The following is a 17,027-nucleotide window of genomic DNA, read 5'->3' on the forward strand; positions in this document are numbered from 1 at the left end:
TTGCTTTTGTTTGTTTTTATATGCATAATGAAGTAATAAAAGTAAACATCACATCAAATTTGGGTTGTAATTAGAATTTAATGGTATCACTTACTTGACTCACTTTGACTCCTTGACACAGCTTCCCTGAGCAACTCTGGGAACAGCAGTCCCACATCCTCCAGTCTCCAGGATGACTCACAGTATCAGTCCAGTGGCTCCCTGGAACCCATCATCACCATTGGTCCCCCTAACAGGTACAGCTCTTCAAGCTCTTCTCATCCAATCACTTGTGAGCACTGAAGTTTTTCAGTGATGATTGCATCTAATTATATTTAACAATGTGCAAGTATGTTTAACGAGATGGTATATGGTCAATGATATTTACAATGTATACTGCGATGCTAGTAGTGAGTTATCAATGCACTCATTACCTTTAACATTTTGTTTTGAAGGACCTTGCCTCTACCTTCAACATCATTGTTTTTTCCTATTCTGCTAAAACTATAATGTCATTGGGATTCTTGTTGCACCTAAGTGACATGAAATTCTTCATTAGATTTCTGTTGGAAGAAAAGTCAATTGAAGTTCAGTATTGAGGACGTCATCATCACAGATCTCATTGAGCCGACAGTGTAAAGAATTATTACTTGCTCTGAAGGAAAGTGGCAGAAACGAAAGGTGCCTAGTTCGCATGTCATGTTCCAATCAAAGTCACATGTTTCTCTGTTCTCGGAATCACCTGTAGGGGGCGCAATGATCCTCGACACATTGTGATTGAGAAGACGGTGGAGACACTGGAGACGTTAGGGTTCACCATCAAGGAGGGACCGCGTGGTGGGATCTTTGTCAATACTGTCACTGAGAATAGCCTAGCCGCACGCAGTGGGCTGCAGTATGGAGACCAGATACTGGAGGTGAGATAACCCCCACCAATATTCCTTTTGACCTTCTTCCCTTCAATTTTTCTTTTATTGTCTCTTCCTCCTTCTCATTCTGTGATACAGCCCAATGTACCAGACTGCTGATATTCAAATACCACTTTTTTTTTTTTTACTGTTGTAATTGTTTATACTGTCATTCTTTCTTGGTCTGACAATATGAAACTTTGTACAAATCGTTGCTTTGAAGATAGTAGCCTTTATTTGCAGAACACTGTGAGCCATGATGAATAGGATCAGATCTACTATCTGTCGAGAAAAAAGCTGATGTTGTGGTATCAGCACAGAATTCTGAAATAATTTATGTGACAAAAGTGATAACATTCAACAATGCAAGCTCTATGTTATGGGTGTAATACAGTATCTGATGTGTGGTGATAGGTTAAACTGTTTTTTTTTTTTTTTAATTAATGTGCATAGCTATGCACAGAAAAAGTTAACAATTAAATACATTGTTGTTTTAGAGTAGGAGACCCTCTATTTATATCTCAGTTGTTCTAGTCTGACTTTTAATTACATTGTTGTTTTAGAGTATGAGACCCTCTATTTATATCTCAGTTGTTCTAGTCTGACATTTATCAAGTTCTCTGTGATTTGGGATACCTTACATGGCAGCCCACACATATGATGACAAATAACCATCTATTTTTCTCATGCCATTACAGTTCAATGGAATCAACTTACGTCGAGCTACCTACGACTTGGCTGTGCAGATACTGACCCGTCCTGGTAACAGCATCAGTATCATGGCGCAGTACAACAGAAACAGTGAGTGTGAAAGGCGCCAGCAATGACTGCCACAAAATGGCCAGCATCCAGGGGTCCGTTTACATGAAAGTCTTGTGAGAGACTTCTTACTCATAAGACACCCTTTTGAGAGACTTCATGAAATGGATTTGACAGTCTCTCATAGCTACATAATGAGCGACGTTGGCTATTCCGAAATTTATGTAAAGACTTTAATGTGATGATGACTTCATGAAACGGCCCCCTAGTGACCTTAAAGGTCCTGTTTACCTTTGGGAGCAGTGATTTAAAAAATGTTCAAGATGTTACATTTAATGCATATGTGTAGGTCTGTTGTATCACAAAACATCCTACCACCATATTGTTGTTGTTTTTTTTTTTACAATAAAACCTAAAATGTAAGGAGATATCAGTATTTTTCTCAATAAACCATAACTGTAGATGGTTTAGTCTGGAAACATTTTTATCATAAGTATTGTTCGCATTTTGTGTATTTAACGATACTTAACATCGATTATACGGATTCAAATTTTCACAGTGATTGTTTCTGTCCCTAACTCACATTTTTGAAGTATTTTAAAGCACTAATGCTAGGTTTTTGTTTCATCTGCAAATGGTAAATTATGCCTTTAATGTCTGGAGGCGGCAAAATCTGCTTTCACCTTTCCTGTGCTTTGTTCGCCATGTGGCACAGATATCTTGAAATGTATTGTCCATGAATAGAGATGACTTTAGCCTCCTAATCTCTATTGTGATCTGGCTGTTATACTGAGGCACATTGCTACACCAGAATGGGCTAAACTAGGTCAAGTCTTGTTTGATGATGGCATGCTGATGAAAAAGCTCATCAAGTTAAGCTAGTGCTTGGACACACAAAGGTTGACATTCAATAATTCTGATGCTGATTCTTTTAATTCTTTAGTTGATTTATTGGTTTATTTTTATTTATCTTTTTTTTTCGGGGTGGGGGTGGGATGATAGTCATAGTACAGGTAGGACTTAAGTATTTGCTTGTCATCCACCTAGTTTTATAGATGTGAAAAAAAACAACATGTATTTTACTGATTTCATTGCAGAAATTGGTGATCGTCAACGTGACTCCATGTGCTCCAGCACACAGTCTACGCCAATCGCATCTCAGACCAGTACCAGGACCAACTCACCCACGCCCACCATAACTCCGCCCACCCCCCGGGCCAGTCGCACCCAGAGGTACATAATTCATATTAACTTTCCCCAGTTTTCTTCCAAGTTAAATCTCTTCTGGTTCTGTGTGAATGATAAGTGAAGTGCAGAGAGAGAGAGAGAGAGCGAGAGAGGCTACCTGCCTGACAGAAGTCAAGACCGGTATTTGTCATGATTTTGCAGGTGTCTCAGGTATTTTTGAAATCACAATGTGTTAACCCTATTCTAACTGGGCTATTTGAGACCAAGTTTTTACTGAGGGGGGGTCAATTTGACCCCCCCTTCAGATCTCGGCCACCAATCGCGCGATCGCCACAAAATTTTGCCTGAAGATAGAGCTGGATGTCAACTACAAGATTACATTGTCATACAGTAGAAAAATATTGCCTTTCTATTTTTAATAAATTAATTATGCAAATTTGTGCATGAAATCATATTTTCACCTATAACTCCATTAAAAAGACTGGAGGATTGCTAAATTTTTGTGTCAGAATTCCTCAAGACACATCAAACAATTTTTGTGTAAAAAAATAGCTCAATTGAAATTAATTTCTTTTGTTTTTTATTGTTTTGTTAATTTCTTATGTATTTTATTGTTTTTTCAACCTTTTGTTTTCCATTGTTTTTTGTGAAAACTTGTTGCAGGCACTTTTTTAGGCTTATCTACACTAGAATTGATTAATTTCAATGGTTAAAAGTTGAAATAATCTAATTTATATCAATTTAACCAAAAAACACAATTTGCATTGGATTTGCACACGATATCATGAATTTGAGCTGTTTTTTGGTTGACATGCATATGCAAAACATTACGTAACTTCAAAACGGTGTACCCGGACGTCGCAAATTTGGTCTCAAAATATGCGGGAGACTTCAATGAAAAAAGTCGTGAAACGACGCGGCAAAAGCTTTGCGCGTTGCGAAATCGTGGCGCGAAACGTCGAGGGGGGGGTCAATTTGACCCCCCCCCCCAGTTAGAATAGGGTTAAAATCATGCAAGAATAACACAGATGCATGTCAAATTTGCTCGCTTGAAAACAGGAAAGTGAAGGAGTTTTGGATAAAATCAGCAGTGAAATTAGTTAACAGAACATTAAGGGGTAAAGCCAGGCAAGGACTTTGTTTTTCCTGTATGACAGATATACTTCTGCAAAGATATACCACAACTATTTTCACCTCAGAATTTTTACCGACTCCTCAAAGGACAAAAGTTGTGAAATCTTTTACCAAGTTGATGCTCTGCGAGGATGCATCACTCAATGAATTGGACGTAACATAGAGCAATATATCACTGGCCCCTGCATGCATCCAGTTGTGACCACAGTGTTGCACCTCTTTGAACATTATAACCTAGCTCAGTTTATCATGTTTGACAGTCTTTTCCTTAATTTGAGTCACAGCAGTATATAACAGGGTTTGTTTTAGGGGAGCTAGCCCAGAAGGTATGTGACAGAAGATGACTTGACACATGGTTTTTCCTTTCCCAAAACCAAATATCATCCAAGTTTTGTTATCCGCTCTGTCCTTCCAGCATGCTATCAGCGGACTCTTACCTAGAGGCGGGCAAGCCCAGGTTTGTGTTCCTGAAGAAGTCCGGGGCAAGTTTGGGACTGCGTATCTACGGCGGCAATGCTGTTGGGATCTTTGTCTCTGAGATCGGAGACATAAGCATCGCCAACAAGCCGGATGGTCTCAGGGTGGGAGACCAAATCCTTGAGGTAGGACTCCTATTCCCTTATCTCCTTTCACCTCCATCCTGCGTACTTGTATAAATGTGTCACACATGTAAAATGCATACACGAAGGCACAATGTTCATGCACAAGGCCGGCAGGCGGCCCGATCTCAAAGTTGTTTACAAGATTGAGAGTGCGTATAGTACCGTGCGACATGCTTGTAACAACTGATTGAATGCGCACTGCTAGTGTAGACATTGTGACGTCAGTGACCCTGCAGTTAGGCTTTCTCTGTAATGTCCAAAAGGATAACACGCCGTGCTGTTATATTTTTTCATTGCACTCTTTTTGCACAGCCGAGCATGTTAGGAAAAAAACAAAAAAACGCACACTCGACTCATTTCAGCACTTTTGATTGGCTACATTCTAGAACCCATTTTATAAAGTGCCTTGCCAAGGGACACAAACGCTGCTGCTGCAGAGACTTGAACTTGGAACCTCTCATCCCTACCCCTATTATTGCACAAGCAGTAAATTTTTGTGGAAAGTTGATTAATCATGAAAACCTTCAAATGCATCTAGGTGATCTGTTTTGTTTTGAACTATGAATGCCCTGTGTTAACTAATTAATATTCTGATATCATTTGGTGTGTGCTTACATCTGGTCCTGTCTTTGTCTACTGCAGTACAATGGAGTGAACCTGAGGAATGCCACTGCAGAGCAGGCAACCATGGAGCTACAGAAACCAGCAGAGGAAATCTCTATCCTGGTGCAGTACAACATTGGAGGTACATGATGCTTTCATAGCAAGCAAGAATAACTTGGAGGTGCTGCCACAGGCACACCTGAAAAAGACAAGTACACAAACAAAACAAACACAATATCTGTCAGATACCTACATGCTATTTGTCATTTTATGTAAATACTGACATCAGTCTACCAGCGATACCCTTTTCTGTGATTTAGGTTGCCATGTCTTGACAGTTCTTATGTTACAGGAATAGCTGTAAACAGAAGATTCTTTTGGGGATGGACAAATTCTGGCTGGATTTTGACCAAACATAATAAGAATCACCAAGGGGGATCATAGTTTGTACAAATGGCAGGGGTGTCCCCCAGGGGCCCCTAGGGCAGAGCCCAAATACCCCAATACTAGGAGGGACCTACAGCAATGCCCAAATCTACAGATTTTTTGATATTTTGCTTGAGGCAGAGTGAATTCTGCTTAGCTTGGTGCCGTACCCATGGGTCTCTTATCCTGGACAAAATCTGTCCTCAGCATGTTTCAGAAATTATTATAATTATGATTACTATTATTATTATCATGACCTTTTCTCCTTACACTGGAACAGTGTACAAGTAGATTTTAACATTTGAAATCTTTGATGGTGCAGAAACTTAACCCCTTCCCTTGCAAATCTCCTTAACATGCAATGCAGAATTCAACAGGATTCAAAGCCGGCACCCCGACAAGCTTTTTATCAAGGCCCTTATTGACAATCCGAGTGAGAAGGAGGGCCACTTCAGCTTCAAGCGGGATGATATCATGATGGTGGATGACACCATGTACAAGGGTGTGATGGGCACGTACAACGTCTGGCTCATCGACCAGGAGGGGCACAAGAAGAAGTGTTGCCAGATTCCCAGCAAATCGGCGTAAGTGTCCTTTACGTCTGCTCACACGAAAACACTGCTGCATTTTAGGTATTGGTGGATGGGTATGATTTTGTCTGATATGGCAGGAACATAACCTCATCTTCTGCTTTGATAAATTTGTGTTTGAGAAGGAAAATTTGTGTTTTAAAGGCCTGTTTACACCGAGTATGGTACAGGCAACAGGCCCAGTTTTTGCTATGGTGCGCCAAAAGGAACCATGTCTGGTTCTGTTACAATATCACTTCCCCACTAATGATTTTGTTACAAAATTAATCTTCTACTGATGATTTTGTTGCTCTTGATTTTGGACATGAGAATAACATTTTGGGTGATTTTGTACCAAATTACTGATTCTTTTTAACAGAACCAGACATGATTCCTTTTGGTGCACCATAGCAAAAACAGGGACCATTGCCTGTACTGTGCTTGGTGTGAACGCGCCCTTACTCTTTGTTTTAAAGTTCATGCATAATGAAAATAAGTATGAATTCTAATAATTTTTGTTTTTTAATTTGTTTAACTTTGAAGATTCTTTTCAACTATTTTTTCTTCAGTTATTGACACTATGTGCATGTCTTGTATAGTTGTTGCTACCACGTATAGGAATATGGGCAGTTTGCATTTACAGTCACTTAACTAATTGCTGTCTCATTGGTTTCCCTGTGAAAACAAGAATCTTTTTGGTAATAATACAAAGAACTTGAACTTGACACAAGATGTAGCGTTACTCTAAAAATCTGAGTCAACATACAGCTCCTATGTTAAAACTCATACAAAGCTTGTTCATCATGTATTGCATTGTCACTGATGAAATTGGCAAACTGCTGAGAATCAAAATTTCATTGTCCATTTATAGCAGCCCGTGAACCCCTGAAGTTGTACTGTAGCTCTCAGGTAATTTGACAGCATGAGTTTCATGTTTTGTTTGGGCTGACTTTGGTGGTTGATTGTGGGTCTGATTTTCCCAAAGAGTGCAAAATAAACCCCCAAACAAACAAGAAAAATATACATTGAAATACTGTCATCAGGTCAATGACTACTAAAACTGAAACATTTAGATAAACAGCAATATATTCCACCAACACAACTGTTTTCTTTCTCAAGTTATTTGAGCCAGAAGTTTCTTTAGCATGTACCACATTTCTGAAAAGTCAGGAATTTAGATCATGGCAAAATCTACCTTTCCCAATTGCCTGTGTCATCTTGATCACTTCATAAGGAGAGTGGGCTCTTCTGCACTTTTGTGTGTTGAAAACCCCAAACCAAAACAATGCCGGCTCTTTATTAAATTCGTGAAGTACCTGAGTGCACAATGTCACACTGATGAATTCATTCTCTCTTTGTTTGATTGCATTGTTATTCACCTGACTCTATTTGGATTTACCCTTTATGTTTCCGTCTTATTATTTTCACACAATGGTCTTTTTCAGTGTGATGCTTCTACTAAGCAAATAAGCACATCAAATTCCATCTCCCCCCCCCCCCCTATATTTTTTTTTTCCTTTGAGTAGCACATATGGCTTGTGTGGGAGGGAATGAGCACATTGATTGGGAAAGTTCAGGGTGGAACACTGAAATTGAAAGGTTTTTTTCTTCTTCTTCTTTTGCACAAAGAGTGTACAAACATGTATTGCTATGTAGCGATTGAATTTAACATTGCTCAGCTAGTTAAATAAGGGCATAATTAAGATACTTCTACTCAGACTTGCTGGTGAGAATACAGAGGAGACTCAGAGAGTGTTGGCTCATTTATTAGAAAATGCTGTAGTCCTGTGTTCTTGCTGTACTGTCCTGCTCCAACATAGTAGCATTCTGATATGGAATGGTTTAGTTTTGCCAGTGAGGCTGGTACACTCCTCTTTGTTTCATAGTGGAACAGCAGTTAAACATGTCTACCAGCTCCATTGGAATTGTAGTGTAAGGAATGAATATTCTTTAATAGATATGATGCATTCAGAAAGATAATGGGGGAAAAGAAATTGTGATGGTTGCTTTGACGTGATTTTAATAAACAATGCAGTCTAAAGTAAGAGGACTAACATATTTTTGAGAGCTGTCCTTGATCCATAAGATCGTATTTATCATGGTTTGTTTTGTTATTTGTTCATTCCAGCATGCAGCGTGAGATGATGACGCGGCGTCTGCGCTCCGAGAGCAACCAGGAGGAGGAGCTGAAGTACGGCCGGATCTCAGGCAGCGCCCGCCGCAGCTTCCTCAAGCGCAAGAAACCCAAGCACCAGCACAACAACTCCAAGGACAGCCGGGAGCTCAGCGAGGGGTCCATGAGTAATGTGCCTATCCTCGAGGGTAAGTCCTAGGTCCCCTGTCTTCTGTTGTTTCTACCCTTAGCCCTACTCCAACCCCACTTCACCCCTATTCCTTCCCTTTCTCCTTCCCCGGCATGAACCCCTGTCCGGCCCCTACCTCTTTCCCTGCTAGCCAGTTCGTAATTGGCTTGTGTGCACATTTGAACAAATGACCTTTATTTTTTTCTCAGTTGGCTGGGCACTTCACTCGTCAAAGCGACATTACAGTTCCCAAGTTAACAATTTATGGAATTCATGTTCAAAGAAAGAATGAACCTGTGTAGACCAGGTGACTAGAATGGCCCATCAATTTACACATGGGGAAGCATCCATTTCAGGGTTTTGCATTGAATGCAATTAACAAAACCTTTTCTATTGCTATTGCCAAATACTAGGCTTTGATAAACAATTTGTTGCTGTCAGTTGGGTGTTCTGGCAAGTGCCAATTAAATGGATTTCATTATGAATAATCATTACATATGCTTGTCACTGTGTATTTAAAATCCGGACATGTCTGTTATCACTAATAAGAATTTTCTGCCCCCTGCACAAAGTGGAACTACGAACTGATGTATTATCCCCCTTTCCCTTGCCTCACTCACTCTTTTAGCCAACCCCTACCTCTTCCTTACCCTTCCCCAAACACTACCTCTGTTTCTTTCCTACCCCTTCCCCTTTTTCCTACCACTTTTGTTTGATCAGTGAAAGTTAAAAGTGTAAAATTATCAATGTGAATAGTTATGTCACCAGAGTGCACTTCAACTTTACATATTCCAAGAGTTATTTCAAAAAGAGAAGAAGAGGCTAGCTTTAATTTTGAAAGACATACTTATTTTCATTGTAATGTAATGATATTGGAAAGATGTATGTAAAGTGCACGGAGCAATTTTTAATTGATTATGCACTAAATAAATGCCAGTTTGTTATGCTGTGTAAAAAACAATATCTTGGAAATATGCAATGCCGAAACAAAGAATTAATAAACTTCTCATTGTGTTCACTTTTCATCACTGCAGAAACCATCATGACCTATCAACGTGTGGAGCGGCTAGATAGTAAGTCAATGTTCATATCACTGTATGATTGGAATGTTTGTAAATATGCACTATGGGAATAAAGGTATTATTACTGCTGTAACCAGTATGCCGATATTGACTTCATATGAATGTGCGAGCACCACATTTGCTCTTGGACATTTAGCTATTATGGAGGAATATTTGCAATAGTAATGCTGCATACATTTGTATATTTCTTGGAATTTCTTGGTTTGGAATTCTGCTTTGAGGTAAAGCTGTTATACAAATGAAACAATACAGCCCATTCCAAGACATGACTATGTTTATAGACACATGTGATGTAACACAATGACAGGTTTGTGAAGAGAAGATTCATGCCTTCATTGCCAATATTCCTTTGAATCTTTGCAGCCAAGGTTTACTTATTGGTTTTTAGGTAGATTCCAAGACTGCTGGTAGTATGCAGTGAATGTAGCATTTGTGTTGCCAATTTAGAAAGTGACAACCTTTGGCATAGCTCATTCTAAACATAGCGCTTTCTGTTTTCCTGCCCAACAGTGCACATCAAGCGGCCAGTTATACTCCTTGGGCCACTGGTGGAGAAAGTGTCACTGAAGATCATGGACGAGTCCCCAAATCTCTACACCCGGGTCCACTCCAGTGAGTATGCCCATATGCCTGGGTAGTTATTCTTCTTTCAAGTGCTTAACCCGCTGAGAACAGACTGATTTTGCCACAACACGCATTTCCCGTAGACACTTTCCCCGAGTATACTCGGGACTTGTCCTCAACGGGTTAGAGGGAAACATAACTCTACGTACAAAGTCATTCTTAATGTCGTGATGAAAGTTAGGAAATACTGGACCTGCTTACAACATTTCATTTCAGTAACAGTATTCTGTGAATCTCCTTTTGTGCACCTCCTAATGCGTGGCATGGTCACATACTCTAAGTGTCATGTTTATTACCCTGGACAATTACACATTGGATGTCAGAAATTACCAACATGTTCTTTCTTGCTGTGATGTCATATATGACATGATGATGTGTCAAATAAAGGTGTTGTTGTTATATCTAAAGCAGTAACACAGACATAGTGAAAATCCCTTTGATAAGCAGTAAATTGTGGTTTCATGTGTGAATACATGAGCAGTAACAGTCAAGTGACAGCATAGTCTTCCTCTAAAAGCTTCCATTAACCTGTTGAGGACAAGTCCCGAGTATACTCGGGCAAGTGTCTTTGGGAAATACTGTATACGCCATATATTAAGCGAGTCTAAAGTTTTGCAAATTGGGACTTCCTGACGATTTCGCATGTGGTTAAATTTGTGATTGTAGAGAACTGTACTGAACGGAGAAATGTATACGTGTGCATAATGTTCATATTGGGATCAGTCATTATTTTCATGCGTCTTTAATTTCGCAAATAGCATGTGACTCGCGAAATTCGCGAAAATAAAAGGCTCGCAAAATATTCGGCATATACAGTACATGTTGCAGTGAAATCAGCCCATCTGCAAAGGGCTAAAACCGGTTTTAGAAGTGCCATGTGTAAGTGTATTGTATCTACTTAGCTTTGTACTCACAGCAATTAACTTGTGGAAGCACAAAGTAGTTTGTTAAAAGGTTTTCTTCGGTCTGTTTTTCCCTCAACACTTTGGATTCGCTGTGCTGTGTAATTTCCTTGTTTTTAATAAAAACCTGTCATTGAGATTTCATTGTGCAGTCAATCGAACGAAGCAAACTTGATAGAGGTTGTGTCACACCCCTTGTAATTCCCTGAAAGAGGGCTGGTTTACAGTGTTTGCCGTCACGCAAAAAGGAGCACAAACAATGGCTGTCTTTCCGTTCTTTACACTGTCTAAATTTGAAGCAGGAACTCTATCTTTCATGTCGGAAAACTCAAGGATATTGTATGTATGCTTTCCTGCTATGAGCGTGTGAATTAGAAAGACTGAATAGGTTGCATTAAACTTCACATTTTAACATGATACCAATATCTATGACATGCTAGGCCTCTCTAGGTACAAAAATTGCTAATGAATTCCAGTAATCAAATCAAACTCTACAGTGTAGCTCTGTAAAGTGCATTAATATAGATTTGAATGTGTCAGTGTTCATTTTGCGCAGCATTGAGGTGTTGGCATTATCAATGGCTATGTCACATAGTCTTTAATAGGACAGTATTTCAGTGGCTAGCTAAGAAATAAAGAAGTGCTTGATCAAGTTAAACACTTAAGTTTCCACCATTATTGAATAAACATTTGTATATTTCCTTGTGAAGAGACGAAAGAGAGTGTCTTTATAAACTTTCAGTAATATCAAACCTTGCAGACATGAGTGATATTTGCCTTACCTCAGGTTCCTTCACATAAAATACAAACTATGCCCCTTCATATATTTTTCTTTGTTGTTGTTGTTGTTGTAAATTGTGTCTTTCAATTACACTACGGGTCTGATTAGGGTACACTTATCATTATCTGTTGATCGTTAAGTTAACAATTACCCTTCCATGTTCTTTGTGATCAGAAATGGACCAGTCGCCCCACCAACTGCTTGAGAAAGACATCGAGAGTGGATTGATCGTCGACTTCCAGCGCAAGGAAAACATGTTTGAGGTCATCTACACGGCCACAATCAAGGACATCTGCAAGAAGGTGAGTTTTGCTTCTTCTTTTTTAAAGCACTACTCTCTCTTGTACAAGGACTTTGGAGGAGACAGCTGCAAGAAACTGAGAATAACTTTTGCCATCATTTTCCCAATGCAGATACAACTGTAAAGTAAAAGCTAGCAAGAAAGCATTTCAATCCAATATTGTGTTTTGTATAAGTGCATTGAAATCATTATGTATTACAGGAATCATTTCATAATCATTTTTTTTTTTTCAGTAGATAGGGAGATAAAGCACCAACGGTTCAATTACAGCATCAGTCAGTCACGGATTGATGTTTATGATAGTGTAAACATTGTTTTTATCCATATTTGAATTGATGAATGTACTATAAAATAACGTATACAAAGGGAAATTATCTTGTACATACACCAGTCGACTCTTGTGAGGGTAGAGTAGGGTGTGTTTACATAATAATTTTTCTTCCAACTCTTCTGCATTCCAGTTGTACTAGCCTCGGTATAATGCTATCTTTGTTCATGCCTTCCCTGTAGGGATGTCACTGTATGATGGACAATGTCAACCCAGCCGTAGCTGAGAGACTAAAGAGCCTTCAGCTTCACCCCATCGTCATTTTTGTCAAGTTTAAGTCCCTCAAGAGCATCAAGTAAGCTGTGCTTCTTTGTTTTGTGGGCTAGGACATTGGCATTTTATTGTTTCTTAATTTGTTTCGTTTGTTTATGTGTACTTTCGCTGTTGTTTTGTTCTCCTTCACTCAGTTTTTCCCTTCACAAATTGCTTGCATTTGATGTTATGGGAAACTTGAAATGTAGTATGTTTATTCTCTCTATACTCCCTCTATATTGTTGGAAATTTTTATCATTTGGTACTTTAATGTTTAGATTGTAATATGGGTACAATTTTAATTTTTAGAGGACATTCTACAAGCCTCTTGCTTTTGCTGAATTGTACCTGTTACATTTCGTAAACATTTTATACTGTATATTCAAATGATTGTTATTAGCAAATAAATGTTTTGAATTGAAATTAAATGAATTGAATTGACTTGAATTGAATTGAATTGAATTGAATTGAATTGAATTGAATTGAATTGAATTGAATTGAATTGAATTGAATTGAATTGAATTGAATTGAATTGAATTGAAATGAAATGAACTTGAATTGAATTTGTCCTCAGGGAGCAGAAAGATCCTCACTTCCTGCGTGAGCGTGTCACCCACAAACAGGCCAAGGAGATGTTTGAGATGGCCAGCAAGATTGAGCAGGAATACAAGTCAATCTTCACAGGTGAGCCGCAGTCACCCAGAATGTATGGCTGTTGTCCCCCTCCCCCCAATGTGAAATGTGTCTGTAGAGACTGATTATATTTATTATACGAATAAAAGCGAAAATGGTGAACTTTGAGTAAGATGTAATTCCAAAGTATTTATACTTCAAATAGTTCTAGATTTCTACACTTGTTACATTTTATTGCAGTCAAATTGTCCCACTGCTAAGATCTCTCTTTTTTTATGTGTTATTATTATTATTTTCTGCTTCTACATTTTGATTTATACAACTCTATATTATACAGAGACTGATAATCTCTGTAATATTTTGTACAATGTATGATTATGAATGAAAGCAGTGACCTGTGTGGTCCTTGCAATCTCTATAAGGCAGTATTGAACTATGTTAAGAAAACAAAACAAAACTCCTGAACTGATTTGATGTTGGGCCAGTTATTTGTGGAAGGAATGGACATTAGTGCCATGGCTAAATGTGACTGTGGTTGACTTTTCTCTACAGAAATCATTCATGGAGGAAACCTAGCCAGCATCTCCAACCATGTGAAGAAGACTATTGACATTGAGCAGCGAAGACCAATCTGGATCCCATCCAGTCAGATGCTGTAGCCCTGGTAACAACGGTCATTCCATCAGCCAGTCCTGACTGACCGATGACCACCCTGTGCTGCGTGCCCAGTGCGTTCGCACTCCAGACAGGAGCGTGGTGATTTGGTTTCTTGTCATGTGGAGATTGTAGCACTTTAGCACAATTTGTGCACTATTCTTGGACACTTATCACGCTTTGGCCACCTGTCCAGCAGCAGCGCAGGGTCATGTCATTTTGGGCATATCAATTTATCATTTGATGACGAGTTGCTGATGTTTTTCAAGCCAGCATGCAGCCTGAGGATGATTAGATGGATATACCCAGGATATCATTAATTCTGTTCAGTCATTGCCGACATAGACAATGAATGACTCTGCCGTATACATTCGAAAGACGTTTGCTTGGAAGAAAACACTTGCCTGAAGTCGATCGCGTCCGTTGCACAGACATCGAAAGAGATAGAGAGAGATCCTGGGGTTACCTTGTGATCTCCAAGCACAGGACAGCTATTAAAGAACTTTTCATCTCTCACTTGTAGTTAGGAGGAGAGCAACTAAGCCTTCTCTTCATCCTATGTGTGAAAGAACTGCAGTCCAAGACTGGCCACTTGTGTTCGTCATTGTAGCGTAAACTTGCAAAGTTTACATTTGCCTGTCTCACACATAAAAGAACATTGTTGTAAAACTTGTCGTTTATTTTCTAGAACCTGTCTTCACAAGAAATTGACGGTAGCATGATCTTACACAAGATAAATTCAGTGGCAATCAAGGTTTTTCTGTAACCCAGGAAAATTGATGTGTGTTTGTGTGTGTGTGTGTGTGTGTGTGTATGCACTTTTGTGTGTAGCCTGTGTGTACATGTGTGGACACATAGCACAATAGTCTATGAAGAATAATGAAATTCTGAAACAACAATATGTCTGAGACTGCATGGAGTCATGATATTTTCTATACACAAGATGTGATATAATCACTCCTTTGTAAAAAAGAAAAAAAAAAGAAAAAAGAAAAGCAAAAAGCAAAAGAAGAATGGTAATTATTTGAATGAATGGATTTCTTAATTTATTTCACAGATTCATGAATTTATTTGCTGTCATCATTATTTCATTGTGATATGTGGAAAGTATTTAGAGTGGAATGAACTGCAGGTGAGATATGTGTTTCAAACCCTCTTAGATACTGGGTTCATACAATGTTGCATAGTATCGTGGCACAAGACCATTTATCATGCAATCGATCACTACGGGAGCTAGAGTTAGTTGTTTGTGTTCGTGTGCGATAAGCGTGTCTTTTTGTTTTCATGTCACCCCCCATAAACAAGCATCACGATCCATAGTCACCTACCATCATTGTAAGCCATGTCACACAGATGCAGAAGAATATGCAAGAAACTACTTCCTGCGATGGATGACTATCTTTAACCTTTACCCTTGATTTGAATGTACAATACATTTTTTGGGCACCAGAGAAGCTATGATGTATTCTTCGTAAGTTCTCTCAAATCGCCATGTCACTATATTATACAGCCATGGTGTAATGAAAAGTGTAAACCTCTGATTGTTGCTGTGGTTAAGGAATACTGTCAACATTTTTGAACCACTTTTTTTCCATTCACAAGCTTGTTCAAGATATTGTGAATGCCATAATCATTTAGGAGTTTAAAAATAAAAAATGTAAGCACATGGTTTAAGGACCCTTAGCAACATATCTGCTGTAAAAAAAGAAAAAAGGTATTGTGATACACTCCACTAGTTTGCTGAGTATCTTACTATTCTGGCAATAGAAGGTTTTCAAAGCACGTAACCTTTTCTGTACTTCTTGCATTGCTAGAGATGATTCTAAAGGGTTAGACTGACACAAGGAACCTGTATCAAAGTGATGCATCAAACTGTCCTTTCAGATTCATATCCATGGCCTATATAATTAAGGGTTCAGGATATCTGAAGTTGAGATGACACAACGTCACCATCAGTCGGGCTTTCATAATGGTTTGTATTCTGGTGGTTGTAAAACCCATGATGTAATAAATGACGGTTAATCAGGAAGTAGAAGTCATGCTGATGTGTATTCAGGTATGCTTTGACTTAAGTTTTCATATTTTAAGTGCAAGGTCAGTCCAAAGATAGGATTTCTGCCTCTCAGTATGGTATTCAGACATTCACATTGCCATTTAAACTTCAAATATATAAGGAATTTTCCAAGTATTCAGAAGATATCGATACACATAAAGTCAGTGAATTGTATTCAGCATCACTCAGTGCTAGTGTATTCAGAATCATTGCAAGTATTTTTGCAAGTAATGAGGAGTGAAAGTTTGTACTTCCATTTAAATTTGTAGTTGTAATGTTTTTCATGTCATTTTTTTCCTAGCCTTTCAAGATACCTTGTGATATTTTAGTGAAGAGAATAGCTATTTACTTGCCACTTTTTGTTCTTACAATTTTAATTTATTTCTCATGTATTCATTTTATTAAGTTTTTTTAATCAATTAATTTAGTAATTTGTCTGTTTGTTTTTTTGTGTGAATGAATGTTCAGACATTCTTAGATGACATGTTTGATTGTCTACCATCTAAAGACTGAACTGGATTCTGTTGGAAAATGCTTCTTTTATTTTCCATGGGCACATTTCAGAGTTTGTTCTGAAAATCAAAAAGGAATATGTCTTGTGAATTATTCTGGTTTTTCTTCAATCTCATTCATTTGCACTTGAGATCTTTCTACTGGTGAGGCTATACTGACATCATTTGTGACCCTGCACCACAAAACCAGCATAAAGTTTGTCAAACATGGATTTCTAGTTAAAGGCAGATTCAGCTTTAAGCTGAAGAGGAAGAATTGCTCTTTCAGAATATACGAAAAACTCAAGACTGACCTAGGTTGACCCGTTTCACCTGTGTTGAGTCCTTGTGTAAAATCATGCTATGGAACTTTTTGTTGGTTTTATGATGCAGGGTCACATACATAGCAGTGTGAATGAAAAGGCCAATGACACAAAGGGGGCCAACAATACAAT

At 38.5% G+C, this 17,027-nt stretch overlaps 1 protein-coding gene across 1 annotated transcript in view; it reads left to right on the forward strand.

The window, feature by feature from the left end:
* LOC140228653 (disks large homolog 5-like) overlaps nucleotides 1–14,814 on the forward strand; it is a 104,953-nt gene extending 90,139 nt beyond the window's left edge. Inside the window, exons 10-23 of the mRNA XM_072308904.1 lie at nucleotides 122–236; nucleotides 728–896; nucleotides 1,586–1,688; nucleotides 2,744–2,879; nucleotides 4,384–4,570; nucleotides 5,213–5,315; nucleotides 5,967–6,183; nucleotides 8,297–8,490; nucleotides 9,506–9,544; nucleotides 10,064–10,165; nucleotides 12,035–12,162; nucleotides 12,672–12,784; nucleotides 13,316–13,425; nucleotides 13,927–14,814. Of these exons, the coding sequence (XP_072165005.1) occupies nucleotides 122–236; nucleotides 728–896; nucleotides 1,586–1,688; nucleotides 2,744–2,879; nucleotides 4,384–4,570; nucleotides 5,213–5,315; nucleotides 5,967–6,183; nucleotides 8,297–8,490; nucleotides 9,506–9,544; nucleotides 10,064–10,165; nucleotides 12,035–12,162; nucleotides 12,672–12,784; nucleotides 13,316–13,425; nucleotides 13,927–14,033 (1,823 nt within the window). The 3' untranslated portion in view covers nucleotides 14,034–14,814. The remainder of the gene's footprint in view (nucleotides 1–121; nucleotides 237–727; nucleotides 897–1,585; nucleotides 1,689–2,743; nucleotides 2,880–4,383; nucleotides 4,571–5,212; nucleotides 5,316–5,966; nucleotides 6,184–8,296; nucleotides 8,491–9,505; nucleotides 9,545–10,063; nucleotides 10,166–12,034; nucleotides 12,163–12,671; nucleotides 12,785–13,315; nucleotides 13,426–13,926) is intronic.
* The last annotated feature ends 2,213 nt before the right edge of the window (nucleotides 14,815–17,027 follow it).

The sequence above is a fragment of the Diadema setosum genome, chromosome 5 (genome assembly GCF_964275005.1).
Source record: "Diadema setosum chromosome 5, eeDiaSeto1, whole genome shotgun sequence".
NCBI classification, from domain to species: domain Eukaryota; kingdom Metazoa; phylum Echinodermata; class Echinoidea; order Diadematoida; family Diadematidae; genus Diadema; species Diadema setosum.